The 23,949-nt window shown below is 40.2% G+C and overlaps 1 protein-coding gene across 4 annotated transcripts in view; it reads left to right on the forward strand.

The window, feature by feature from the left end:
• The window catches only part of kat6a.S (K(lysine) acetyltransferase 6A S homeolog), a 44,092-nt gene that overhangs the window by 291 nt on the left and 19,852 nt on the right, over window positions 1-23,949 (forward strand). For 3 of the 4 annotated variants that reach the window (XM_041588085.1, XM_018255026.2, XM_041588084.1), the window contains exons 2-7: window positions 1,097-1,915; window positions 15,434-15,544; window positions 16,920-17,028; window positions 20,706-20,821; window positions 21,005-21,086; window positions 21,208-21,343. In XM_041588085.1, the coding sequence (XP_041444019.1) occupies window positions 1,322-1,915; window positions 15,434-15,544; window positions 16,920-17,028; window positions 20,706-20,821; window positions 21,005-21,086; window positions 21,208-21,343 (1,148 nt within the window). In that variant the 5' untranslated portion in view covers window positions 1,097-1,321. The remainder of the gene's footprint in view (window positions 1-1,096; window positions 1,916-15,433; window positions 15,545-16,919; window positions 17,029-20,705; window positions 20,822-21,004; window positions 21,087-21,207; window positions 21,344-23,949) is intronic. The other variant, XM_018255028.2, reaches the window with a different exon arrangement.

A 23,949-nucleotide genomic window follows, 5' to 3' on the forward strand; every position in this document is an offset into this window, starting at 1 on the left:
GACCGCTCCCACACCTCTCGGCAGGCCTTGGCCTGCGGCCTACGTCGTCTGAGCGAGCCGGGGACTCGCGTATTTCTTTGCCCAGACAAGGCCGCCGTAGGGCCATGACACCAAACATGGGATGTAATCACATTATTTCACTGTGCTTGCCTCAGTAATGATAGTAATGATAGTTATCTCATGGTAACACAATGCTGTCTGTGTTACCATGGTACTGTTGGATGGAGCTGAGTATCTCTATGCACTGGCAATGTTCAAGCTGACTTATATCATAATACTGAATATGTCTGCACATTGATAATGTCCAGGCTGATCTCTACAATGATACTAAGTATCTTTACACACTGAAAAGCACTAGAATGCGGTGTATACTGGTACTGAGTGTCTTGATAGATTTATAATGATCAGGTTGTGCTATACAGTGATATCAAATATAAATATGTACTGGTAATAAATAGGCTACATTGTAGAATGATGCTGAGTAGCTATATATGGGGGTAATGACGTAGGTGCTCTGTATAATGATGCTGAGTACCTCTATACACTGATAATAACCAGGCTGCTCTGTATAATGACGCTGAGTGTCTTCATACATGTATACAGAAAAGGCTGCTCTGTGTAATGTGTCTGAGTATGAATATACGACGATAATGACTTGACTGCTCATAGTGATGCAGAGTATATTTTCTCTTCATAAGAAAAACTGTCATTGTATTTTTAAGCTGTGTGTATATATGGTGTTAGTTACATCCTTATGCTTTCAGTAAATCTGCTGCACGGTATGATGTTGCTGAGTATCGTTATATGCAGAATTACTGTCATGCTATAGTAAATTGTCTTAATAAAAAACATATTGGTTAATACATGCAGTGCCACTGTCACTTTTATTGACACTAGTGAATCACTGGGGTATGTGTGTTGTCTCATGCCTGTCGTTGATAACTTGGTATATGTAAGATTTTAACGTTTCTTACTCAGCTGAAAGTTAATTGCTATAAAGTTTGGAAGGACTCATTCTAAATATTGTGCCAAGTAGGATCATTTAATGTATGACACCAGTCTTTATTCACTTAACATTTTTTTTGTTTTATTCCAGGTGTGAGCGTACCCTTGCAGTATTTGTCACCTGTCTCGGGAAACCATTGGCAACATCCAGCTGCACATTTCTACCATTCTTTCAACCTGTCCACGAATTTGGTGTTTGGAGAGGCAGAGGATAGAGGGGCCTGTCGTATGCTATGTTGAGTAAGCCTCTGGGCAGTGCCAGCCTCCTTTCCTCCCTCCAGGACCAGGGCTAAACCTCTATGGATATACAGTCACAATGGTAAAACTGGCAAACCCCTTGTACACGCAATGGATCCTGGAGGCCATCAGGAAGGTGAAGAAACAGAAGCAGCGTCCGTCAGAGGAGCGGCTCTGCAATGCCGTGTCAACTTCTCATGGCCTTGACCGCCACACTGTATTGGAGCAGTTGGAACTGAGCGTTAAAGATGGGACTGTTCTCAAGGTCACAAACAAGGGGCAAAACTCTTACAAGGACCCTGATAATCCAGGTCGATTGGCTCTGCCAAAGGCCACAAAGACTCAAGGGCGGCCAGAGGGTTTAGATTGGCACCGGCTTCTCAAGCGGGCAATTGAGAGCCTGGAAGAACCAGGTGGCTCCCCACTGAAAAGTATCGAGCGTTTCTTGAGAAATCAGCGTGATGTGAATGCATCCTTTGGGGGGAATACTGGCACATCATCAGCTTTCCACCAGCAGCTACGGCTTGCAGTGAAACGGGCACTGGCCCATGGGAGGATTCTTAAAGAAGGATCCCTCTATAAGCTCAATATCAAGTTGTCCGAAGGAAAACAGGGGTGGGATTCACTGGCCTCCCTGCCACCCGTTTGCCTGTTACCCCATGAGAAGGACAAGGTAAGTCAACTCTATAAAGTAAAACTTCTCTGCACAGGTGAAATGGTCCAGTCTTCACATACTGTCAAGATATGGAACATTTTTTGTACTATAAATGTGAGTGAATTCCCTCAACCTTTTTACATTTGTGTTGTAATGTCACTCAGTCGGGTCTCTGCTATACACTTCAGGAGGATTCTATTATGCTGCAGAGCAAAATCCAACGTAACACCAAAAAATTTGGGTTTTAAAGTGAAAATATCATGTACTATTGGCCTGCACTTGTAAAACTGATCTGTTTGCTTCAAAAAAACTACTATAGTTCATATAAACAAGCTGCTGTGTAGCAATGGCGGAAATGGAAAAAAGGCTATATAGCACAGGTTAAATAGTAGATAACAGAACACCATTATGTTCCACAGAGCATATCTGCTGTGTAAACTGGGCCTTTTCTCCTTTGAATAGCTGCCCCCATTGCTACACAGCAGCTTCTTTATATAAACAATAGTAGTGTTTCTGTAGCAAACACATCGGTTGCACTAGTGCAGGGCAACACTGCATTATATTTTTATTACTTTTTTGATGTAACTGTTCCTTTAAGGATCTGTCAATGGATGCATTTTGCACCTTTTAAAGGAACAGTAACACCAAGAAATTTAGTCTTTTAAGAATGACAATATAATGTAGTGCTTCCCTGTACTGGTAAAACTGGTGTGTTTCCTTCAGAAACTCTACGATAGTTTATATAAACCAGCTGCTGTTCAAAGCTGAAAAAGGCAAAACGGCACAGGATGTACAGCAGATAACAGATAAGCTCTGTAGTATACAATGTGATTTTTCAGAACTTATCTGTTATCTACTGTGTATATTGTACTACAAATGCTGTCTCCATGGCTACACAGCAGCTTGTTTATATAAACTATAGTAGTGTTTCTGAAGCAAACACAGCAGTTTTACCAGTGCAGGGCAAAACTACATCATATTTTCATTCCTTTTAAACACTTGAATTTTTGGTGTTATGGTTCCTTTAACGTCAATACAATCAGACTGAGCAGCCACTATGTATATGCTATTTGATGGTTCTTCCTAAAGCTGGCCATACACATACCAATAATATCGTTCAATTATTGGTACATGTATGGTCGGCTGATCCTGGCCAATATCTGTGTACCTCGTGGATTTCTGTGGGATCAGTCAGGTTTAAAATGTTGTCTGCAGACCCACAATGTTGGCCAATCCATGGTGCATCTGCAAATAAAGATGTGAAGAGGAGGTGCAGGTGCTTTGCACAAATGGAAAAATAGAAAGGCAACCATACTTTGTATGAGCCCTTGTATGTTCTCTGTCCGTTTGGCCATGGGCTGATTAGCTGGAGAGCATACCTTGTCTGTATGTGTATGGTAGCATTTAAATTTTAAGGGCAACTATCACGAAAATGAAAATTTAATATAAGCTTCAACATACTGAAATAAGAAACTTTTTCTAAATACAATCAATTAAACATTCTGTACCATTTCTGAAATAATCCAATTAAGTCTTCACTATTCCTCTCTCAGATGTTTCTCTTCATGCTTTCTTCATACAGGAGTTGGCTGTCAGTTCGTCATTGACAGTTGCATCCAATATATAATATAGGGGGCTCCTTTTGCCTATTAGAGCTCACGCTATTAAAATCACCAGATATCATGTCTCTGTACATGCAGGATTTGTGCAAAAGGCAGTAGTTTTGTTAGATTTTTTTGTACTGGAATCAGTTATATGAGTGAGCTCTAATTCATATGATAGGAAAGGAATCTCCCTTAAAAGATATATTGGATATAACTGTCAATATCTGACACCCAACTTCTGCATGAAGATCGAATGAAGAGAAACAGATGCTGAGAGAGGGATTATGAAGATAAACTTGATTATTCCAGAAACTGTGCAGAATATTTAATTGTGGTATTTACAAAGTTTCTTATTTCAATGATGAAGCTTATATAAAATTTTCGCTATAGTTCCCCTTTAAGTTTCTGGTAGAAAGTGGTGCATAAACAGATCCCACATGACTTGTGTTTGCGTGAGACCTGTTTTACGTTGTGTTTACTGGTGTCTATAAAATGACTCATTCTGGCCTTTGTGTCCTTAAAAGCAATGCACTGGAGTTTGTAAGAAATACAGAGCATTACCCTCTATTGTAAAATATTTTTTTTTTCATTCAATAGCAACAGTCTGTTGATGGCCAGATGAACAGACGAGCTCTTAAAACTGAATGACCAGTGACTTACGTTGGTCACTCAAATATAGAAAAACGTATGGAGGTCGTACTCTGGACTGAATTGATTAGTTGTCTGTCAGTCATATTTGGTTCAATCAATCTAGCCATTTACTTGGGTGACTATTTTGTATTCGCACCCCAACATACTGATTGGCTAAAGATTGGTCTGTGCTTTGCCAGCTTCTGGTACTTTTCAGTGCCAACATTGCATTATGTTTGCTATTCTAGCTGGCTGCAAATGATACAAGTTCTTGGGAAGGCATGGATTGTCAAGCACTAATATGTCATGGTATTGTTAAATGGGAGATTGTCAAGCCCATGTATGTCACAGTGTTTCATAGTGTGTTGATGTCAAGATTTTACCATCTGTTTTTGATCCTGAATATAAATATTGAAGTAATTTGGAAGGCATGTTGTGATTTTGTGTGTGTGTATTTTCCACCAAACTTCAAACTTTGTCGTTGTAGCAACTATGTATTCAGAAGCATTGCACATACAACAAAACAAATGAACAAAGCAGCAGGGTATAAGAAAACAAATCAGGTGGCCAGAGCTCTTATTTTTTTTGTCAATGTTTTTCTTTGAAGGTGTAATTTTTTTGAGAAATGTATTTCATTGACCAAGTAGGAGCTGCCACAGTGGCTGTTGATTTGATAATTCTTAGAGGCACATTTCTCAAGGGTCAAATTTCAAATTCATGTCAGTTTTTCATGGATTATGTTATGACTGCACGAAAACGCTGAGCATTGTGGTTCCTCCCTGTCTGTTTCCAAAAGGGAATATAATTTCAGTGTCGCACCAAAAGAGAGAGGATTCTGTATAGCGGTGTGCTGCTTCCTCTGTGGTAGTGTTTAGATGAAAAATGACTGGCCTTGAAGCAGCCTTACTTAGCCACCCAAAAGGTATACCAGCCCTTAGAATGATGGGCTCTGTGTCTTTCCATGCAGTGGGCTGATCCATTTTTATTCTATAAATCAAATTTTTTAAACTTGGGTGAATAGGATTGACCTTAAAACTCGATTCGAATTTTAAAAACTCAATTCCAAAACTGAATTTCTCCAAAAAACCCTCAAATGCCAGGAAGTCTGCAAACAACTCCAAATCGATCCCTGGTCGTCTCCCGTTGACATAAACAGCAATTCGGCAGGTTTTAGGTGGCGAATACTCTAATTCGAGTTTTTAAAGGGCCAGAGCATGATCCATCTCCAAAATCGAAAAAAACTCAAGTTGAATTTGACAGTTTTAACTATAAAAAAAAATTCAAATTTTAAATTCGACCCTTGATAAATCTGCCCCTTAATGTCTATTGTGCTCTCCTTATAAACATATATGTGTAAAGCAGTTGCATTTAGGCCTTGGGGTGGTATTCTAATCTTTTGATTATGGCTTTACACTGAATCCGAGAGGAGTGACTGATGATACTCTTCCATGTCATAACATATTTATTTTATTTCTTCTACTGCAGTAAAGCGAGACTAACAGCATCTAGTAAGTGGCTATTTCAGCAACAAATTGGAGTACCTTTCATCCTAATTGCTCTTACAAAGGGCTTGAAAGGGGACCTTTATTCCGTCTGTATATATTCCATCTGTTTATTTGTCCTTGCATCTAGTTTGAATTGTTCTTCAGAAATTAGCATTTAGTATTTTTATTTTTGAAGACCCCCCCCCCTTATATTTTTCAGATCTTTATGGTGGAAATGTAAAGCACGTCTAGTTCATGTCTCTCTTCACATGAGTGATTACAATCTAGAGGAGTTAGGTTTAAGATGAGAGAGTTCTGTGTTTAGATACAGTATTGCTGGTGAATTTTGGCTGAACGGTCGCACGACTCTATCTTTAGGACTTACACCTGTGGGTCTGGAGGTTCTAGCCCATCCTCCAGTACAGGTATGGGATCCGTTATCCAGAAAGCCCCGAGGGATGGCAGCCTCCCATAGACTCCCATTTTTCTCTTTAATAATAAAACAGTAGCTTGTACTTGATCCAAACTAAGATATAATTCATCCTTATAGGAAGCAAAACCAACCTATTGTTTTTTTTTAAATGTTTAAACGATTTTCTCGACTAAAGGTATGAAGGTCCAAATTACAGAAATATCCTTTATCCAGAAAAACCCCAGGTCCTGGTCCTGAGCATTCAGGATAACAGGTCCCATACCTGTACATTCTATCCTCCGATATCCTCAGATTCACAACAATAAGCAATGGAGAATTTGCTACTCGCCTGGTTTTTCAGCGTATGAAAATCTTTTTATAGTTTTGCACCAGCTGTTCCTGATTAAAGCACTCCTGTGCCATTGGTTATTTAAGGAGCTGAAATGTGAGTCCTGCTAGGTGCTCTTCCCAGTTTGGCAGCCCTGCAAGGTACTCGCACAAACCCTGCATATTTGATAACTCTGCACTTGTGTGCCTTTCAAACCTGTTATTTAGGAACGAGTCTTCATGTGCTAAACAGCTGCTCCAGTCCTCCCATGGACATAGCCTTATTCTCCTTTTATACTGTCAGATGGCTTCATCCATAAATGGGAGGGTTCGCGCCAGAATCACGTCTAAACTGCCGATTGTTGCAAATGTGCCCATGCAACCGAAGTGGCATTGGTGCATTGAGACTTTGCCAGATGGTTAATTTAATCCTTCAGTGCCCATGCAAATGACTCTGCTGAGACACTTGTGTCCCTGGGTAACAGTAATTAACCACTTATAGTATGTGCCAGCCACATCCCTTTTCCTCGTTGGCAGCTCCCACTATGTTAGACTGTCACTATTTGAAAATGATTGAATAAATGTTTGGAAGGTGGCCCATCCCTTTAAAGAAGGAAAGGCTACTATTAAGTAAGCTTTATCAGAAAGCTCTTTATAAACCCTCAAAGAAATGCTTCTCGGAGTCCTCTGTCCAAAGAAATCTTTCTTTCCTTCTATTGTGTAGATATCCGATTTCCCGTTTTCAACATAAACCTTCAGGGCTTGGGCATGCTCAGTTTGCTCCTCTCCATTTCGCCCTCCCTGTTGTAATCTGAGCCCAGAGCTATGAGCAAGCAGGGAGAGACTTGGCCAGGAAGTGATATCACACCAAACTAATATGGTAGCTGCTATCCTAAACAAACCGAGAGCTTGTAGAGCTGTTACTCTGGTATAGTAATTCTGCAGAATAAATATACTGTTATAGCTTGTACTACTATAGCTAATCTATTGGCACTAAACTGCTTCAGTAGCTTTCCTTCTCCTTTAAGTGACTGCCTGCTTGTCACTGAGTTTGCTGGTCAGCGTTCATTCAGGTGCTGATCCTGGGTTGGTGTCTCTCGTGCTCCCAGTAACAGCTTTTCAATCGCCTGCATCTTATTGAGCCATAGAGCAAATTGCTGCTACTCCAAATTCCTAGTCCACTGGGGGTTGCACCATAGGAAAAACTGACTCCTTTCTTTTGCTTGTAAATAGTTGCTTCTGAAGATATTTGTTCAGGGTGTCTTTCATGAACACACTTTGGGGCAGATTTTTTTTTAATTCAAACTTGAATTGTATCTAATTCAAGAAAAAAACTAGAGGGCCTAAAACTTGAATATTACCGGCCGGAAACTCAAATCGAATTAGACTAAACTTGAAACAAGTTTATTCACCGGGGAAAAAAAAACTGGAATGTCAGGAAGGCTATGAACATCTTAAAATATGTCACTGGACCTCTGCCATTGACTTCTACATGAATGCGGCAGGTTTTAGGTGGCGAATAATCTAATTACAATTCGACCCTTAATAAATCTGCCCCTTTATGTAGGGCATTTTGAATGATGCTGTTGACTAGCAGAGTATTTGGGAGTTAAAGTTCAGCATAGCTGTGTGTACTGTTTGGCGTTCCCAAGGACGGTGAACTAGACAGGGCAATCTTTGTGTGTGCCAGGCTACTGCTTTTCTTGCTGTATGATTGTTTGAGTGTCTCAGCAGGACAGGAGCAATTAGACGCCTTTTTTCTATTGAGCAATTTGGTTCTCAATAGGTTTTATGTATTGTATTAGGCTCTTTGTGTCTGTTACAGAGGCATCCACCTTGGTCTGAGCCGTTATCCGAGCTTTGCTCATTTTTATTTTCCCCTTTATGTGTTGACTGTACATATTTGGGAACACTGCAGCTCTGGTGCAAAACCGTTCTATTTAGCTTTGTGCCCAAATGGTTATTGGCTTGATGGTTTGCATTACAGTGATTGTCCAGTTGCAAGCTATACCATATACAGGTATGAGATCCGTTATCCAGAAAGTTCTGAATTACGGAAAGGCCGTCTCCCATAGACTCCATTATAATCAAATATTTTTTTTAAAATGATTCCCTTTTTCTCTGTAATCATAAAACAGTAGCTTCTATTTGATCCAAACTAAGATCAAGCTTCTCCTGAAACGATCGTTTAAATGTACGATTTTCTTAACTAATAGCTGCATGCTTGGTCCTGCAAACAATTATAGACAATGGATACATTTCACTGTGAATGATAAACATTTTCTAACTAGACCGATCTTCTGTCTGATGTCAGACAATAAATGTTAAATGCACAATTGTTCGATGTCCGCTAGCCTCACAATAATTTGATGGATTCGTCAGATCGCATTAAAATTGGCCGTTGGGGAGAGATCGATCTTAACGTCTATGGTCACCTTTACACCTTTAGGAAAATTGTCCATGTTTAGACTTGCCCCCCCCCCCCCAAAAAAATAATGCTATTTGCAGAAAGGCAGGTAATGGTTGCCATTTGCCTCATGTTGAGGAGTCCTTTGGCAAGAAGAACTGGTCATGCTCCATGCAGAGGATAGTCAACATTGGCATGCCGATGACCAATTACAGGTATGGGACTTGTTATCCAGAATGCTCGGGACATGGGGCTTTCCCGATAACGGATCTTTCCATAATTTGGATCTTCATACCTTGTCTACTAGAAAATCATGTAAACAATAAATAAACCCAATAGGCCGGTTTTGCTTCCAATAAGAATCTTGGTTTGAATCAAGTACAAGTTACTGTTTTATTACAGAGAAAAAGGAAATCCTTTTTATAAATTCTGATTATTTGGGTAAAATGTAGTCTATTGGAGACTGCGTTTCTGTAATTCGGAGTTTCTGGGTAAGGGGTTTCCAGATAATGGATTCCATACCTGTACCATTCTCTGAATTACATTTATTAAATCCTGGTCCTCAAATGGGATAGCGTTGGATCAGCCCACTGCATGGAAAGACACGGAGCCCACCATTCTAAGGGCTGGTATACAGAGGAAGCAGCACACCGCTATACAGAATCCTCTCTCTGCTTTTGGTGTGACACAGAAATTATTTTCCCTTTTGGAAACAGATGGGGAGGAACCACAATGCTCAGAGTTTTCGTGGAATCATAACATAATCCATGATGTAACAAGTGCCTGTTATAAATATCATTAAATAGAATCTTCCATTAATAACGCTTTGTAATATTTACCTACAGTGTAATATTTTCCTCCTGCCAGTGTAGAAATAGCCCAGACAGTATCCAGTGTGTCTTGCTTAATATTGTTACAGAAGTACAAGGGCTTACAATCGCAGACCAGTTCCTCATCGTGATATCTAATGGAAGGCAGGGGGTGGCCCTTAAGGTAACGCCACATTGGGTGTTTTGGGAATATTTGGTCGCCTGGCGACTAATCGTCTCGTCTTTGCGGCACCAATTTCCCCTAAGCCTTCCCTCACTCTGCGCCGGCTAAAATGAAAAAACACCGGTGCAACTTCGGAAAACGAACTGCCGCCGGCATTTTTTCATTTTAGCCGGCGCAGAGTGAGGGAAGGCATTTGGGGAGATTGGTCACCGCAAAGATGAGGCGATTAGTCGCAAGGCGACCAAATCTCCCCAAAACGCCCAGTGTGGCCTTACCCATAGAAGCCAAATTGTATTTACCATGGATGGTGTTTCCCTTGAATCTTTACTTTTATATAGTTTCTAGCTATGAATGTGAATAGGAGATGTAGTTTAAAATAGCTATCCGAAGAATGATGCAAACTGATGAAGGGGCAAACTGTTCTCATTTGGGGTCCCGACACACACGAGCGGTATCTCATATGAACCTAACCGTTGGCTGTAATTGCAGTTGACAGGCCAAAGTAACATTTTAATTGGTTTTTGCACACTTGAACTGGCATCTGTGAATGTATTTCTGAACTTTCTGCAAAATTTTTAAGAGTGATAGGAAGGTAATAGTACTTTTTTTTTTTTTTTAATAATAGTAAGGGTTATGTGGATCATTGAGTGCTGGGAACTACTGGCAAGAATGGCAGGGTTGGTGTAGAGAACAGATTAGGTGGCTGCTGTTATATAGCAGGTAAACCGACTCAATGGGCAATAGGAAGTTGGCTCTGAAGGCCATTACTATGCAATTACTGGAGAGGAATAACAAGCGACCCAATGCAATGGAGCCTCCTCTCACAAACTGAAGAGTTGACTGCTCTTGGCTTCCCATGCAAGGCTATTGAGAAACACAGAGCATTGCCCTTGGAGATTAATACGTTACCAAGGCAAAAAAGCTGTTCCTAAGCAAAGCATGAGAAGTATATGTAGCAGCAACTTGTAGTTTAAATTGAAAGAGTCCCCAACAGATAACAGGCGGGTGCTACCAGCTGGACCTTCAGAATGTTTCACTCCCTCCCCTGTGCCCCGTTTCTAATCCGTACCTGGTTTCTGCTGGCTTCTCTGTAAATCCTCCGTGCCTGGTGTGTTTATAGGAGGTCAGAGGGAGAGAGCGTGAGAAACCCTTCCAGTTCCACCCTCCTGTCTGATCAGGCCACACGGAGAGACTGTAGCTGCTAAGGCCAGAAGGTAGCTGCATACAATGCCCTTGGAAAGCTTTGTCCTTAAAGGGAATCTGTCATGATTTTACAGTGCAGTTTTTATTTTTAAATGACACTGTTTACACTGCAAATAATTCACTCTAACATGAAAAATGTAAAGGGGTTGTTCACATTCCAAACACTTTTTTCAGTTCAGTTGTTTTCAGATTGTTCCCCAGAAATACTTTTTTTCAATTATTTTCCATTATTTAATTTTTTTTTTTTTTCACAAATGTTTTTATTTGTTTTCAAAAAACATGTAAAATAGTTCGTAACAGAATTGTAACAAACAGAAAAGAAAAATAATGTAAACAGTCAGTGTCAAGTACAGATTCCAATAATAAAAGGCAGAGATAACAATAATGATCTAAGGTTATGCCAAGTGATTGCAAAAGAGAGAATTGGGTAAGCATTCCCCAAATTGCAGATAGCGAAAGCTACTCACGGTTAGATAATCCGAAGACGGCAAGGTAGAGCAGTAGAGACTTATAATTATGGCAGAGTAGTAGTAAATAATTGGTTAAGATGATGACTCCTGTGGGCATTATTTAATTTTTAAAATCTAAAGTTGAATGTTCGTCTCTGTTGTTTGTCTGGCAGCTCAGTAATTCAGGCGCAGACTAAACGGTTACAATTTTGCAACATTTAGTCTCTAGCGTATTGGCAACTATTGTATCAATTCTAACAGCCGCCTGTAATGAAACCCAGAGATTCTTCTCAGCAGGACAAAAATAAGAAATCTATTGACTAAATCAATTTAGAACAGTTTACAGGGTCAGCGACCCCCCCGAGCTGCTTTAGAAGGTGAAAAATGACACTTTCCACTTCAATATAAGAAAAACCGTGACACACAGTAAATAGAAAGTAATTGGGAAAAATTATTTCTGGTGATCTATCTGAAAAAAAAAAACTAGTTTGTGAACCACCCCTTTAATTCCTGAAATAATAAGTGTATTTTTTTTTTTTTTAGTTGTTATATTGGTTTGTAGGCAGCCATGCTAGGTTATTTTGCCTGGTCATCTGCGTTCAGAGAGAGTGCAGCACTATTAACTGATGCATTTTGAAGAAAAAATAACTGTTTTCCCATGACAGTATCCCTTTAAGCTTCATGCAAGGGCATCATCTTGTCATGGCTCTGGGTAGTGATGTTCTTGTATATGGAGCACCATTGGAAGATATATAGTGAATAAAGTACCCCCTCTTGTAAAATATAGGGATATTATAAGTTACCGAGGAGTTTTATGACCATATAAAAACACGAGGCCGAAGGCCGAGTGTTTTTATACAGGTCATGGAACTCCGAGGTAACTTCTAATATCGCAAAAATTCAAGAAAGCAGACGGCACTTCTGAAACTGGGGTTTATTGGAGTACCTGCTGGTAACACCTGACGCGTTTCGGGAGTTATCCCTTAATCATAGGTGATTAAGGGATAACTCCCGAAACGCGTCAGGTGTTACCAGCAGGTACTCCAATAAACCCCAGTTTCAGAAGTGCCGTCTGCTTTCTTGAATTTTTGCTGTATTCACAGTGGGGACACTGTGAGACTGAGCACCTGAACCGGAGGAAAAACGGTGAGCTTGTGCGGTCCCTATTCTGCTTTCTCATTTACTAACTTCTAATATCCTTATATTTTGCAACTGGGGGTACTTTATTTATTATAATACACAAATTTAAGTGAGTCATGTGACAGAAATGACATCAGAACTCACCGTTTATAACTGATGACATCAGAACTCACCGTTTATAAGGATATAATTTACAGGATATTCATGGCTTTTGTGTATTATATGGAGATATGCACACCAAACTAGCCTCTTTTATAAGAGGCTTGTACCTTCTTTCTGCAGATTATACTGCCTCTAGTACAACCCCAGTATATATTTGTCTATATGGCTGTTGGGCTGGGAAAAATCAATCCATAACACAGAATTTCTTGCCTGCATTACAGTAGATACATAGAGCCTGTACAGGGTGCAATACATATACATGTTGAATGTTCCTCAAAGTAAAGTTGCTTTTCTGAGCAATTTTGCAATTTACATCCATTATATATTTTCATTTCAGCTTTTATCATAATTGCGTATATCAAGGGGCACCTCCTGCTGTTCTGGTTGGTTGGCAAGCACAATAGTACAAGTTTGTCGCCTTGCGCTTGATTGGAGTACTCTATAGACCTGGACTCCTCAACCTTTTTTTTTTTTTTTTTTTTTTTTTTTTTTTTTTTTTTGAACCCCTGAGCAATATTCAAATGTAAAAGGAGTTTGGGAGCAATGCAAGCATGAACAATGTTCTTGGGGGTGCCAAATAATGGCTATTTGCTATCCTTATGTGCACTGGCAGCCTACAGGAGGTTCTATTATTTGGTTGTAAACCTTTTTTATTTATGCAACTAGAACAGGAGTACCCATACTTTACTAATGGGAAGGTCTACTTTTAGTGATGTTGTCCCATTAAGATCTACATCCTTAAAAGCATTTAGTATTCTGTCCCATGGAAACTATTACTTATTGATTTATAAGAAAATGTATTTTGCTATATTTAAACATCTATTTCTTAATGTAATAAATATCTGAAAAGAATGAAACCTGAGGGTGATTTAGACAAGCTGTTTGTTGACAGTGTCTTGAGATCTACTGATCACCAGCTAAAGGTCTACTGGTAGATCCCGATCTATCTTTTGGACACCCCTGAACTAGAACTTGCCTCTAAGACAGTAATTCAAAATTAAGCACCTGCTTTGAGGCCACTGGGAGCAACATCCAAGGGGTTGGGGAGCAACATGTTGCTTGTGCGCCACTGGTTGGGGATTTATGCTATAGATGCTACATGCCAGAGCCAACTCCTTTCACTGAACGGTCTCATTCGCCCTGGGGGAACCAGGGTTTAGCAGTTCTGGACTTTATAAATGAGGCTGGATCCTGAACCCACCTGGAACATCATTGCATGCCGATAGCAACACAATGTGGTTATTGCTTTGAGGCCAAGGGCTGGTATAAATATTCTTACTGTATTCTACTTCGTTACGAGGCACTGCCCTCTCGTGGGCATCAGGACACTGTCTCCCAAACCTAAGTGGCAGTAAGCAGTAAGAGGACTGGGTAAATAGGCTGTGCAAAATAAAACATGTTTCTAATATAGTTAGCCAAAAATGTAATTTATAAAAGCTGCAATGACTGGATGTCTAACATAATAGTCAGAACACTGCTTTTCAGCTCTCTAACTCTTGTCAAGTCAGTGGGGGTCTTCAACTTCACGCAAGGCAGATTGGTTTGCAAAGTGAATATATTTGCCCTGTGCATGGTTATATTTATTAAGCTGAGTAAGTGTGGTGCAAACAGAATTGCAAACTTTTTTCACAATGTGAATGTCTATAAGAGCTTTTTAAATATGTAAATAATTCGCAAATTTATGCGCATGCACTGTATTACGCCATAACTTTGGTGGCGGAGAAAATATTTGCAAAACAGTTTTTGCGAATTTAATTTACGGTCAACGCTATTTTCACGCACAACAACCTCGCACATTGGGTGCGCTCGCGCAAACTCCCTTCTGATTTGCGCACCATTTTCCAAAATTTATTCACAATATGAATTTGCAAAAACCGTAAAGATGGGCAGAGCAGTGCAATATATTAGCGTTCAGGAAAAAAACATGGGCAATACAACCATTTGCAAATAAATATGTGCTGCGCGAACTTTATAAATGACCCCCAGTGACTTTAAGGGGTGCCACATGGGACATAACTGTTCAGTGAGTTTGCAATTGATCCTTAGCATACAGCTCAGATTCAAAAGCAAACCGTTATGACCCATGTGCCCCCCCCCCCAGGTTACTGATTGGTTACTAACCTGGTAACCAATCAGTGAAAACCAAGAGAGCTGCAAAGCAGGAAGTAGTGTTCTGGCTATTATGTTAGACATCCAGTCACTCCAGCCTTTATACATTACATTTTGGGCTAACTTAACTATATTGGAAACATTTTTTATTTTGCACAGCCTATCTATTTACCCAGTTTTTATATTTACACTGAACAATTCATTTTATTCTGTACTGTCTTTAAAATACTTGGTCCTGTTTTTAGGAATGCAGTACCCAGAATGACCTCTCATGGCTTGTGGCACTCGCCAAAAACTCTGGCAAGCCAGAAGGGCTAGCAGTTGGCAATTTCCCTGTGGCTACAGTATGTGTGTATGGTGTCTATAGCCCTGCTTTCTGGCACATGATAAACAAGTGGCTCATGTTGCTGACGCCCTGGCTCAGGTTCCCGGATCCTCTCTCTGCAGATGGACGACATCTGCTGTGAACAGTGATACTTAACCATGGCAATGGGAGGGGGAATGGGGAGCCCCAGCCAAGCTTTAACCATTTCACTGCTGCTAGAGGTCCCAGTAGCCATTCTGTTTGTCTGTATAGAGAGCAATGAAGTCTGAATGTGTATCCTTCTCTCCTTAGCCTCCCTTGCCCTTCTGCTATGTGCCCTGTTCCTGGGAGTCGTGCCAGCGAGTGGATGGGTCTTCCTGTAGGAGGACGTGCCAGTGTATTCTAGGAAGGAAGCTGGATTTGGTACTACCTGTTCTAAGAAGGGCTGGGACATTGGAGCCTCTGTTGGGCATTTTCCCTGCTCTGAATTTGAGTCCCTTGTAATACGATATCCAGAAACCCATTATCCACAACACTCCGAATTATGGAATGGCCGTCTTCCATTATAATGAAATGATTAAAAATGTTGAAAATTATTTCCTTTTTCTCTGTTATAATTAAACAGTAGCTTGTACATGATCCAAACTAAGATTAAATTAACCCTTATTGGAAGCAAACTCAGCCTATTGGGTTTATTTAATGTGTTTGTGATTTTCTAGTAGACTTAAGGTATGAAGATCCAAATTATGGAAAGATCCATTATCCGGAAAGCCTCAGTTCCCATACCTGTAAAAGGGAGTTTGTGGCCTTCACTTGATCTTTAATAATCAGGCCAGAGCCCGGACAATAACGGCTGTTGCCCTGCTAAAAGAATAATTGTATGTCTTCTATATGCTTCTACAATTGCTTGACAGAGTGCTTGGATGAGATTTATTAGTTGTTTATGCCCAAATGATCATGATGTTGGAGATGATTGTAGGTTCCTTAGCTGATCTCCACATGGTTTATCCTAAAGTTACATATCTCCGAAGAAGTAAGCTATCCGTAATGTTATGTACGGTGGTGCTATTGCAGGACCTGTAAGTGACATTAAAATGCATTGCTTGGGCTCTTTTTGTGTCCTGTTTTATTACTATATGAGAGACATGAATAATCAGGAAATGTATCCTTATAAACAGTGTATAGCAGTGTCATTGGTTGTAAGTGTTGCTTATTGCCATGTCACAAGATACGTTTTATAAGTATAAGGTACCCACTACCTGTACTTTACAACGAGGTCACAGTGGAGTCCATGAAATTCATTATGTATTATGCTTCAACCTGTACCACATATAGAGGGCAACTTGTTTTTGATTTCATGGTGCAAAATTGTCTTTTTAAAAAGCACTATACTCATTAAAGGATAAGTAATCCTTAAAAATAAGTGAATGTAAATTTGATGGGGTTGCTATTCTAAGCACTTTTGCTATGTACATTCATTATTTATTTATTTTTAATTCCAAGATCTTAAAGGATTCATTTACTGTTAATATGAATGAGCAGCAGGCGGCGATGTAACAAAATTCATTCATATTAACAGTATATGAAACCTTTAATATCTTAGAATTAAAAAAAATAAATAATGAATGTTAATTGCAAAAAAGCTTAGAATAGTGCCCTCATCAATTTTACTTTCACTTATTTTTAAGGTTTACTTATCCTTTAAGCCTTGCAGTGCGTTTCCGAGCGCATTGTTTGCTGTTGGATGATCCATATGCCCATCTTACCTCTCTAAGGACATCTTTTTTCTGCCCCACAGCCGGTAGCCGAACCCATTCCAATATGCAGTTTTTGTCTGGGAACGAAAGAGTCAAACAGAGAGAAGAAACCAGAAGAGCTTATATCCTGCGCAGACTGTGGGAACAGCGGTGAGTACAGAGCTACGGTTTGTAATGTATACACAACCTTCAGGATTTTCCCCTTGTATGCCAAATAATTAGGATAAACCACAGTAGTGGATTAGGGGTGGGTTATATGAATAGCATAAGTGGGCAAAGGAATTCTTGTGTTACTTCCGTTTTTCTTCCTGGTGATGCTCAGCATATCGCTGGCAATAAACCTAAATGGCAGGCTGATGTAATCTATGGTCAGGACTACCAGTATACCATAGGAGTCATTGCATTAAAGGGGACCTGTCACCCTAAGAAATAATTTCAAATTCTTTTCTATCATGTTAGTTGAGCAAAATAAACTTACACTGTATTTATTATTTACATTTTGTTTCCTTCTGTCTTGGAATTATACAATGATAGCAAGCAGGCAGCTGCCATTTTGTGGACACGGTTATTAAGGAAAATTATGTTTCACCCCAAAATCTCGTGTATGCAACAGAATGGGGGACCCAATGTCCATGTGCAGTGCCCTACACAATTATAGAGCCTGAGGAGGGAAGGGGAAATGTGAGGAATGCAGTGACATCTAGGAAGTGCTGAATGGAAAGTGAAAGTAATTGACTGCCCCTCCACGGGCATAGAGGCGGGGCAGGTAATATTTGATTGATAGTTTAGATATTTAAACTTCCTTTTCTGAAGAACTGAAGTGATCAGTACAAGCAAAACCAAACCCTTGACAGATGAAACACTGACATTCTCAGCTGCAGAAATAATACTAATAATAATAATAAATAGGAAGCTGGTTAGTCTCCTCTTCTCTCCACATGGCGGTGCTGAAGTGTTGCTTAAACAAGAGACTGGGCAAAGGACTATTACAGTGTAATGTCTGAGTAATATCCAATTAATCTCCTCTGTAGTCTCTTTCTGGCAAGTGCTGGTTCATCAACAAATGGGTAGAAAGTTGTGGTTAATATGTCAGTGCTATTAACTGTATATATGCAACGCCTGGACTTGAAAATGATTAAGCATACTTAGGGTTCTGTAGCTCCATGTTGAGCAAATATTCTATATCAGGCGCTATGTACTCTGTTTGTAAACAATACATTCTCTGAAGTAGAGCTACCCCTTTACAGGTCAGTCAGAAAATAAAATTGCCCCTTCTACTGTGTCACATGGGCATACATATTAAAGGATGAAAAGACCATTTTCTACATGATTCTTCCAAAATTATTTCCAATACATTTGTATAGGTCTAAGCTCTATAAGTCTGAGCATTTGGCCTCTTCACCCTTTGGTGTATATGCCCCAGCGCCGTAACTATAGAGGCACATACATGAGTGCTGGGAAATGATTATAGCTTTGGCAGAGAAACAGGGTTGAAAAATCTCTTACAGTGGGACCCTTTGTCCCCACACTCCAGACTTTTTTTTTATAGACTGTTCCACATTTCTCCATGTTCTGCTTGGGGAACACAGGAACAGTGGGGTATAGTCTGTACACTACCACTAGGAGGCAGGACACCACAATACTGAAATAGAAGTAGCTGCTCTTCCTCTGGCTATAAACCCCCCCCCCCCAAGCAGGCCGAGCCCAGGAGAGTTTTTTTGCTGTCCTCAAGGTTAGGATGTGTTGGTGCTATGCTGTCACTACAGTCCATTTATTCTGATGCCAGAAAATGCTCATGACTCCTACAACATGCAGGGGGTCTCCTTCTGACATCTGCCATTGTGGGATTGTCTCCGGGGTTTCCTATGTGCTTACTGCACCGACCACCCAGCTCCTGTAACCTCTCTGGTCCCCCCCGAAGGAGAGTCAGCTGGCTGGATCTTCATCACATAAGTATGCCTCTTGCTCCTGCTGCTCCTAGTCCACAGAGCCCAACCTCTCAGATGGAGAACTGGCTCATAGCGACCAGGAGGACGAGAAGTCCCAACCCCCTGCTGCGTTCCTCAGAGGGTTGGATTCTCTGGTCTTACCGATCCTTGACACTCTTCATCTTCAGGTGACTGAAGTCTTTTCTGACTGCTCTGACACTTTTTTCAAGAGACACAGCAAATCATCGCTGGTTTTTCCTTCTAACTTCCAGCTCAGATAACAGCAGGAGCGGGATAAGCCTGAGATGCTTCCAAGTTAATTGTAGTTTCTTGAAACTTTATCCTTTCTCTACAGGGCTTACTGACAAGTGGTCCTCTCCACCTTCAGTGGATATTCTGGTATCCCGATCACCCCCCCTCACATCAGCCATCCTTGGGAAGAGGCCACTTTGGAGACAAGCTCAGGTCATCCTGGTAGGGAGGTAAACCCTCAGGCAAAACCAGGAACAAATCGACCTCTGCAAAACTGTTTACCCACACCATGAGGCCACATGGCTACTTTGCTGATTCCTGGCTCAAACTCACTCAAGACTCCTGGCTTCACAAAATTGTGACCCTAGGCTACCAAAAAAACACTGAGCATTCCAAGCTGTGAACTCCAAAACTGGTTCCCTCTGGAGAGCGCTTCAAAGGCTACCATTCAAATCTTTTTATAGTCCCCAAAAAAGACATATCTGTTTGTCCAGCCCTGGACCTCAAGAAGTTCAACATATTCATTCACCTACGGAGGTTCAAAATGGAGTCACTCCACTCGGTCATCACAGCAATGTTCCTGGTATCTGTTGACATAAACTGTGTATCTGCACGTTCCTATTTATATAGTGTAGGTGAGGGGTTAGTTCTGGCACCTGCAGCCCTAATCACTTCCTTTATAAGCAGGGTGTATTAATGCTTCTTTTGTATGTATATAGTTTGGTCCATAAATCGTTGGACAGAGACAACTTTTTTCTCATTTTGGTTCTGTACATTACCACAATGAGCAGACGAGGGCAAGCAGCGGAGGTGCTTCACTTCTACACAGCACTTTGAATTTGCTGCCTGGCAGAGCATTGGAAAACCAGAATCTGATGATGTACATGAGTTCAAGACTTCAGGCTGTCATTGCCAGCAAAGGGGTTTCAACCAAGTATTAGAAATGAAGTGATTGTGTTGAAAAAAAAAAAGTCTTTAGTTCCTCATATATTTATGCAATCCTTTTGTTCAACCCACTGAATTAAAGCTGAAAGTCTGCATTTCAACTGCATCTGAGTTGTTTGTAATGTACAGAACCAAAATTAGAAAAAGAGCTTTCTTAGTCCAAAGATTTATAGACCTAACTGTATTTTTATATAGTGCTAATTGTGCATGCAGTGATGTACAGTAGAACAGTACATTTACAGAATCAAATGGGGTCCGTATAATAAATACAATAAAAACAAATTCAAAATACACTTATCAAGCTTCAGTGCTATAGAAAAGAGATAGGAGGTCCCTGCCCTGAAGAGCATAAACATTAAAGATTTTCTCATTTGGCACAGCCATGCCTCTGCTCTGTTCTATAGACTTGGGCTCAACTGATATCAATTCAGTAGAAAAAACGCACATATTTATACTCGTATTTCCAGCTGCAATTCTGGTGAGCAGAGACTCTACACTGAAGCTCCGTTTACTACTGTCAACATAATGGGAAAAGCTAAACAGAGTGGTATGCAAAGCACCATTCTTATGGAAACTCTTGGTAAAAACCTTCGGGTTCCCCATTAAGGATTGTTGAACATGCTTAAAACCTGCCGGTTTTCTTCTGTTGCTGATTTATTTATTTATTTATTTTATTATTTATTTTATTATTTTTTTGCACAGGTCACCCGTCCTGTTTGAAATTTTCTCCCGAGTTGACCATGCGTGTGAAGGCTCTTCGCTGGCAGTGCATTGAATGCAAGACTTGCAGCTCGTGCCGAGACCAGGGAAAAAATGCAGTAAGTATGCCCAATGCCACGGCTCCTTTCTGTTATGAACCACACGCTGGTTGGTAGTGATTAGAGGTACTACTGCTTACTAAATAATGCTAAATGACACTTCTCATGTCTTTGCTTTCTGCTGCTTAGGACAGAAGGGGAGTTTTATTAGCTTGCCTTACATTCTGCTTTTGTGTCTTTCAGGATAATATGTTGTTTTGTGACTCTTGTGACCGTGGGTTTCATATGGAGTGCTGTGAGCCCCCTCTCACAAGGATGCCGAAAGGTAAGGGTCTGTTCTCACTCTGCCATCTTAACATAGGCCTTCCATCCAGTATTTGTTTTACATTTTAGCTCTTTAATGTCCATTCTAATTCTCTCTTCCACATTTTGCCTCATTAAAACAGGCATGTGGATATGTCAGATTTGCCGGCCTCGGAAAAAAGGTCGGAAGTTGCTACACAAAAAGGCTGCGCAGATTCGACGACGTTACACTAACCCCATTGGGCGTCCAAAGAACCGCTTAAAGAAGCAGAGTTCAGCGTGAGTGCCTCACCTTGCTATACATACATATTCTATGTATGATACCCTGCATATGTATCCATGCCCCCATATACTTTTAGGTGTTCTTCTTAATCCGTTTATTCTGTCATATATAAACACCACACACCATGACTGTTATCATTCTCCTTTACTGCTCTGCACACTCAGAATCTATTGTGATCTGAAATCCACCAATCCACTTTGGTTTACAAAGCATTAAATCAATGGCAAGCATCTTCAGGGTCTTCATTTATATCTTGAGTCTGCAGTGATATCCTCTTCAGATCTGTTAGGGGGTACACTCTGTGTCCAACATTAACCCAGTTTATTTTAAACTGGCATCTGTTTTTTTTTTTATTGAACAAAGCAAGTTGAAATTGAAACTACTTTAATTTAACATTAGTGGGTATCCCCTTAATCGAACTGTCACACCAAAAAAAGAAATTGTTTAAAGTAATGAAAATGTAGTGTTGCCCTGCACTGGTAAAACTGCTGTGTTTGCTTCAGAAACTCTTATTGTTTATGTACAAGCTGTTGTGTAGCCATAGGGCAGCCATTCAAAGCTGAAAAGGGAGAAAAGGCACAGGATACACAGCAGATAACGTTTAAGTTCTGAATAATCCCATTGTATACTACAGAGTTTATCTGTTATCTATCTCCCCTGTGCTTGAATGGCTTTCCCCATGGCTACACAGCAGTTTACTTTAGAAACTTTTCTATATTTTATAGAAACAAACACCAGGTTTACTAGGGCAACACTACATTATATTGCCATTAAAATTTTTTTAATTTTTTGCTGTTACTCTTTCTTTAATTCCTTATTCCTAAAAAGACAACAGCTGGGAGAAGGGAAAGGTTAGTTTATACAGAGCTCTATAAACTACAGATGGCCATACATGTTGAAATATGGCTGTTATGGCCAATTTAACCATAATGCCCAGTATTGGCCAGGTAACTGGGTTTCTAACCACAACTAGCCCTAAAGGGGACACGTCACCCAAAACAATTATTCAAAATCCTATTTTATCACATTAGTCAAGCAAAATGAACTTTAATTACACTATATAAATTATTTCAATAGTGTTTCCATCTTTCCGGGTACTCCTAATTATAGCAAGCAAGCAGGATCCATTTTGTGGGCACTGTTATTAAGGCAAGCCTTGCATCATGTCAGAATCTTGTTTGTGCACCATAATGGGGGACCCAATGTCCATCCCCATGTCCTGGATACACAATTTAATGGGGGAGAGCAGTGACATCTAGGAAGTGCTGAAGTGAAAGTAATTATTTGCCCCGCCTCTATGCCTAGGCATAGAGGAGGGGCAGACAATATTTGATTGATAGCTGAGATTTTTAAATGCGCTTACAACAGCTATGAATGCTTTAATAAAAATAGAAATTGGATTTCATGCTTAATATGAAAAGGATCATATGGCTTTTTGTGTCTGGGTGTCGGGTCCACTTAACACAAGCAAAGTCTGTGCTTACTTGATTGACACAAGGCCCCTGGATTTATAGACCTAATAAGTCACAAAAGCTTTAGGCCTGTTGGAATACATCCATGATTTCTCACATAGTCACTCTGGTTTTGTCAGGCCTTTAAATAAGTGTGGCTAAATGCACTGGCAATTAATTTAAAGACTGGATAACCCAAATTTGGGTGGTACTAAGGCTGGAAAATTTTTTTTGTAGAAATTCAACTTTTGGTAACCAGCAACCAAACACAGAAGCCATAAATACAGCACTCTCCAGGGCACCTTAAATGCTAAATTGTATTCATAAGGTGCATTATAAGTTGAAGCATTGACTTACTGACACATTCCTATAAAATCATAGGAACCTGTCAATATAAAGTATGTGCTGCACCTGAATATTTTCACTCAAAGCCACCCTACAAACCTGCACTGACCTGACCCTCCGACACTGTTGAAAGACCTTTGGTGTAGTTTTAGTGACGCTGGGCTGAGGGGCGTGATCCTTTCATAGCCTAATTACGAATCACAACAGGACTTCAGCCTATGGAAGGATCGCTCTGCCCCCACCCCAGCAACACGGAAGCCTCACAGAAGATCCCTTACTAGTGTGAGTGGTTTGCTGCGCAAAGGTGAGCAGAGCTGGGGGCGGCTTTGAGGCAAAATATTCCGGGTACAGCACGTATTTCATACTGACACGTTCCTATAATATTTATAGGAATGTGTCCGTATCGTTCAGTAAGACATAAAAAACATACCCAGAGCTCCCAGCACACACTAAATACAAATATTATATATATATATATATATATATATATATATCACACAAAAGGTCCGCACTCTCAGGACTTACTTGTAAATAAAAAATGTTTTATTAAAAGACTAACGTTTCGGCCTCTCCGAGGCCAAAAGCCTCGGAGAGGCCGAAACGTTAGTCTTTTAATAAAACATTTTTTATTTACAAGTAAGTCCTGAGAGTGCGGACCTTTTGTGTGTTAGATGTACTAAATTTGGACACTGCACCCAGGCACGTTTATACATATATTGGTCTAATGTTGTGCCAGTGAACTTGGGCAAAGGGTTGTGATTCCAGTATTCAAGAAAAAAATGTAATATGGTAACTGCCTGAAAACT

The sequence above is a fragment of the Xenopus laevis genome, chromosome 3S, assembly GCF_017654675.1.
Source record: "Xenopus laevis strain J_2021 chromosome 3S, Xenopus_laevis_v10.1, whole genome shotgun sequence".
Lineage (NCBI taxonomy): Eukaryota > Metazoa > Chordata > Amphibia > Anura > Pipidae > Xenopus > Xenopus laevis.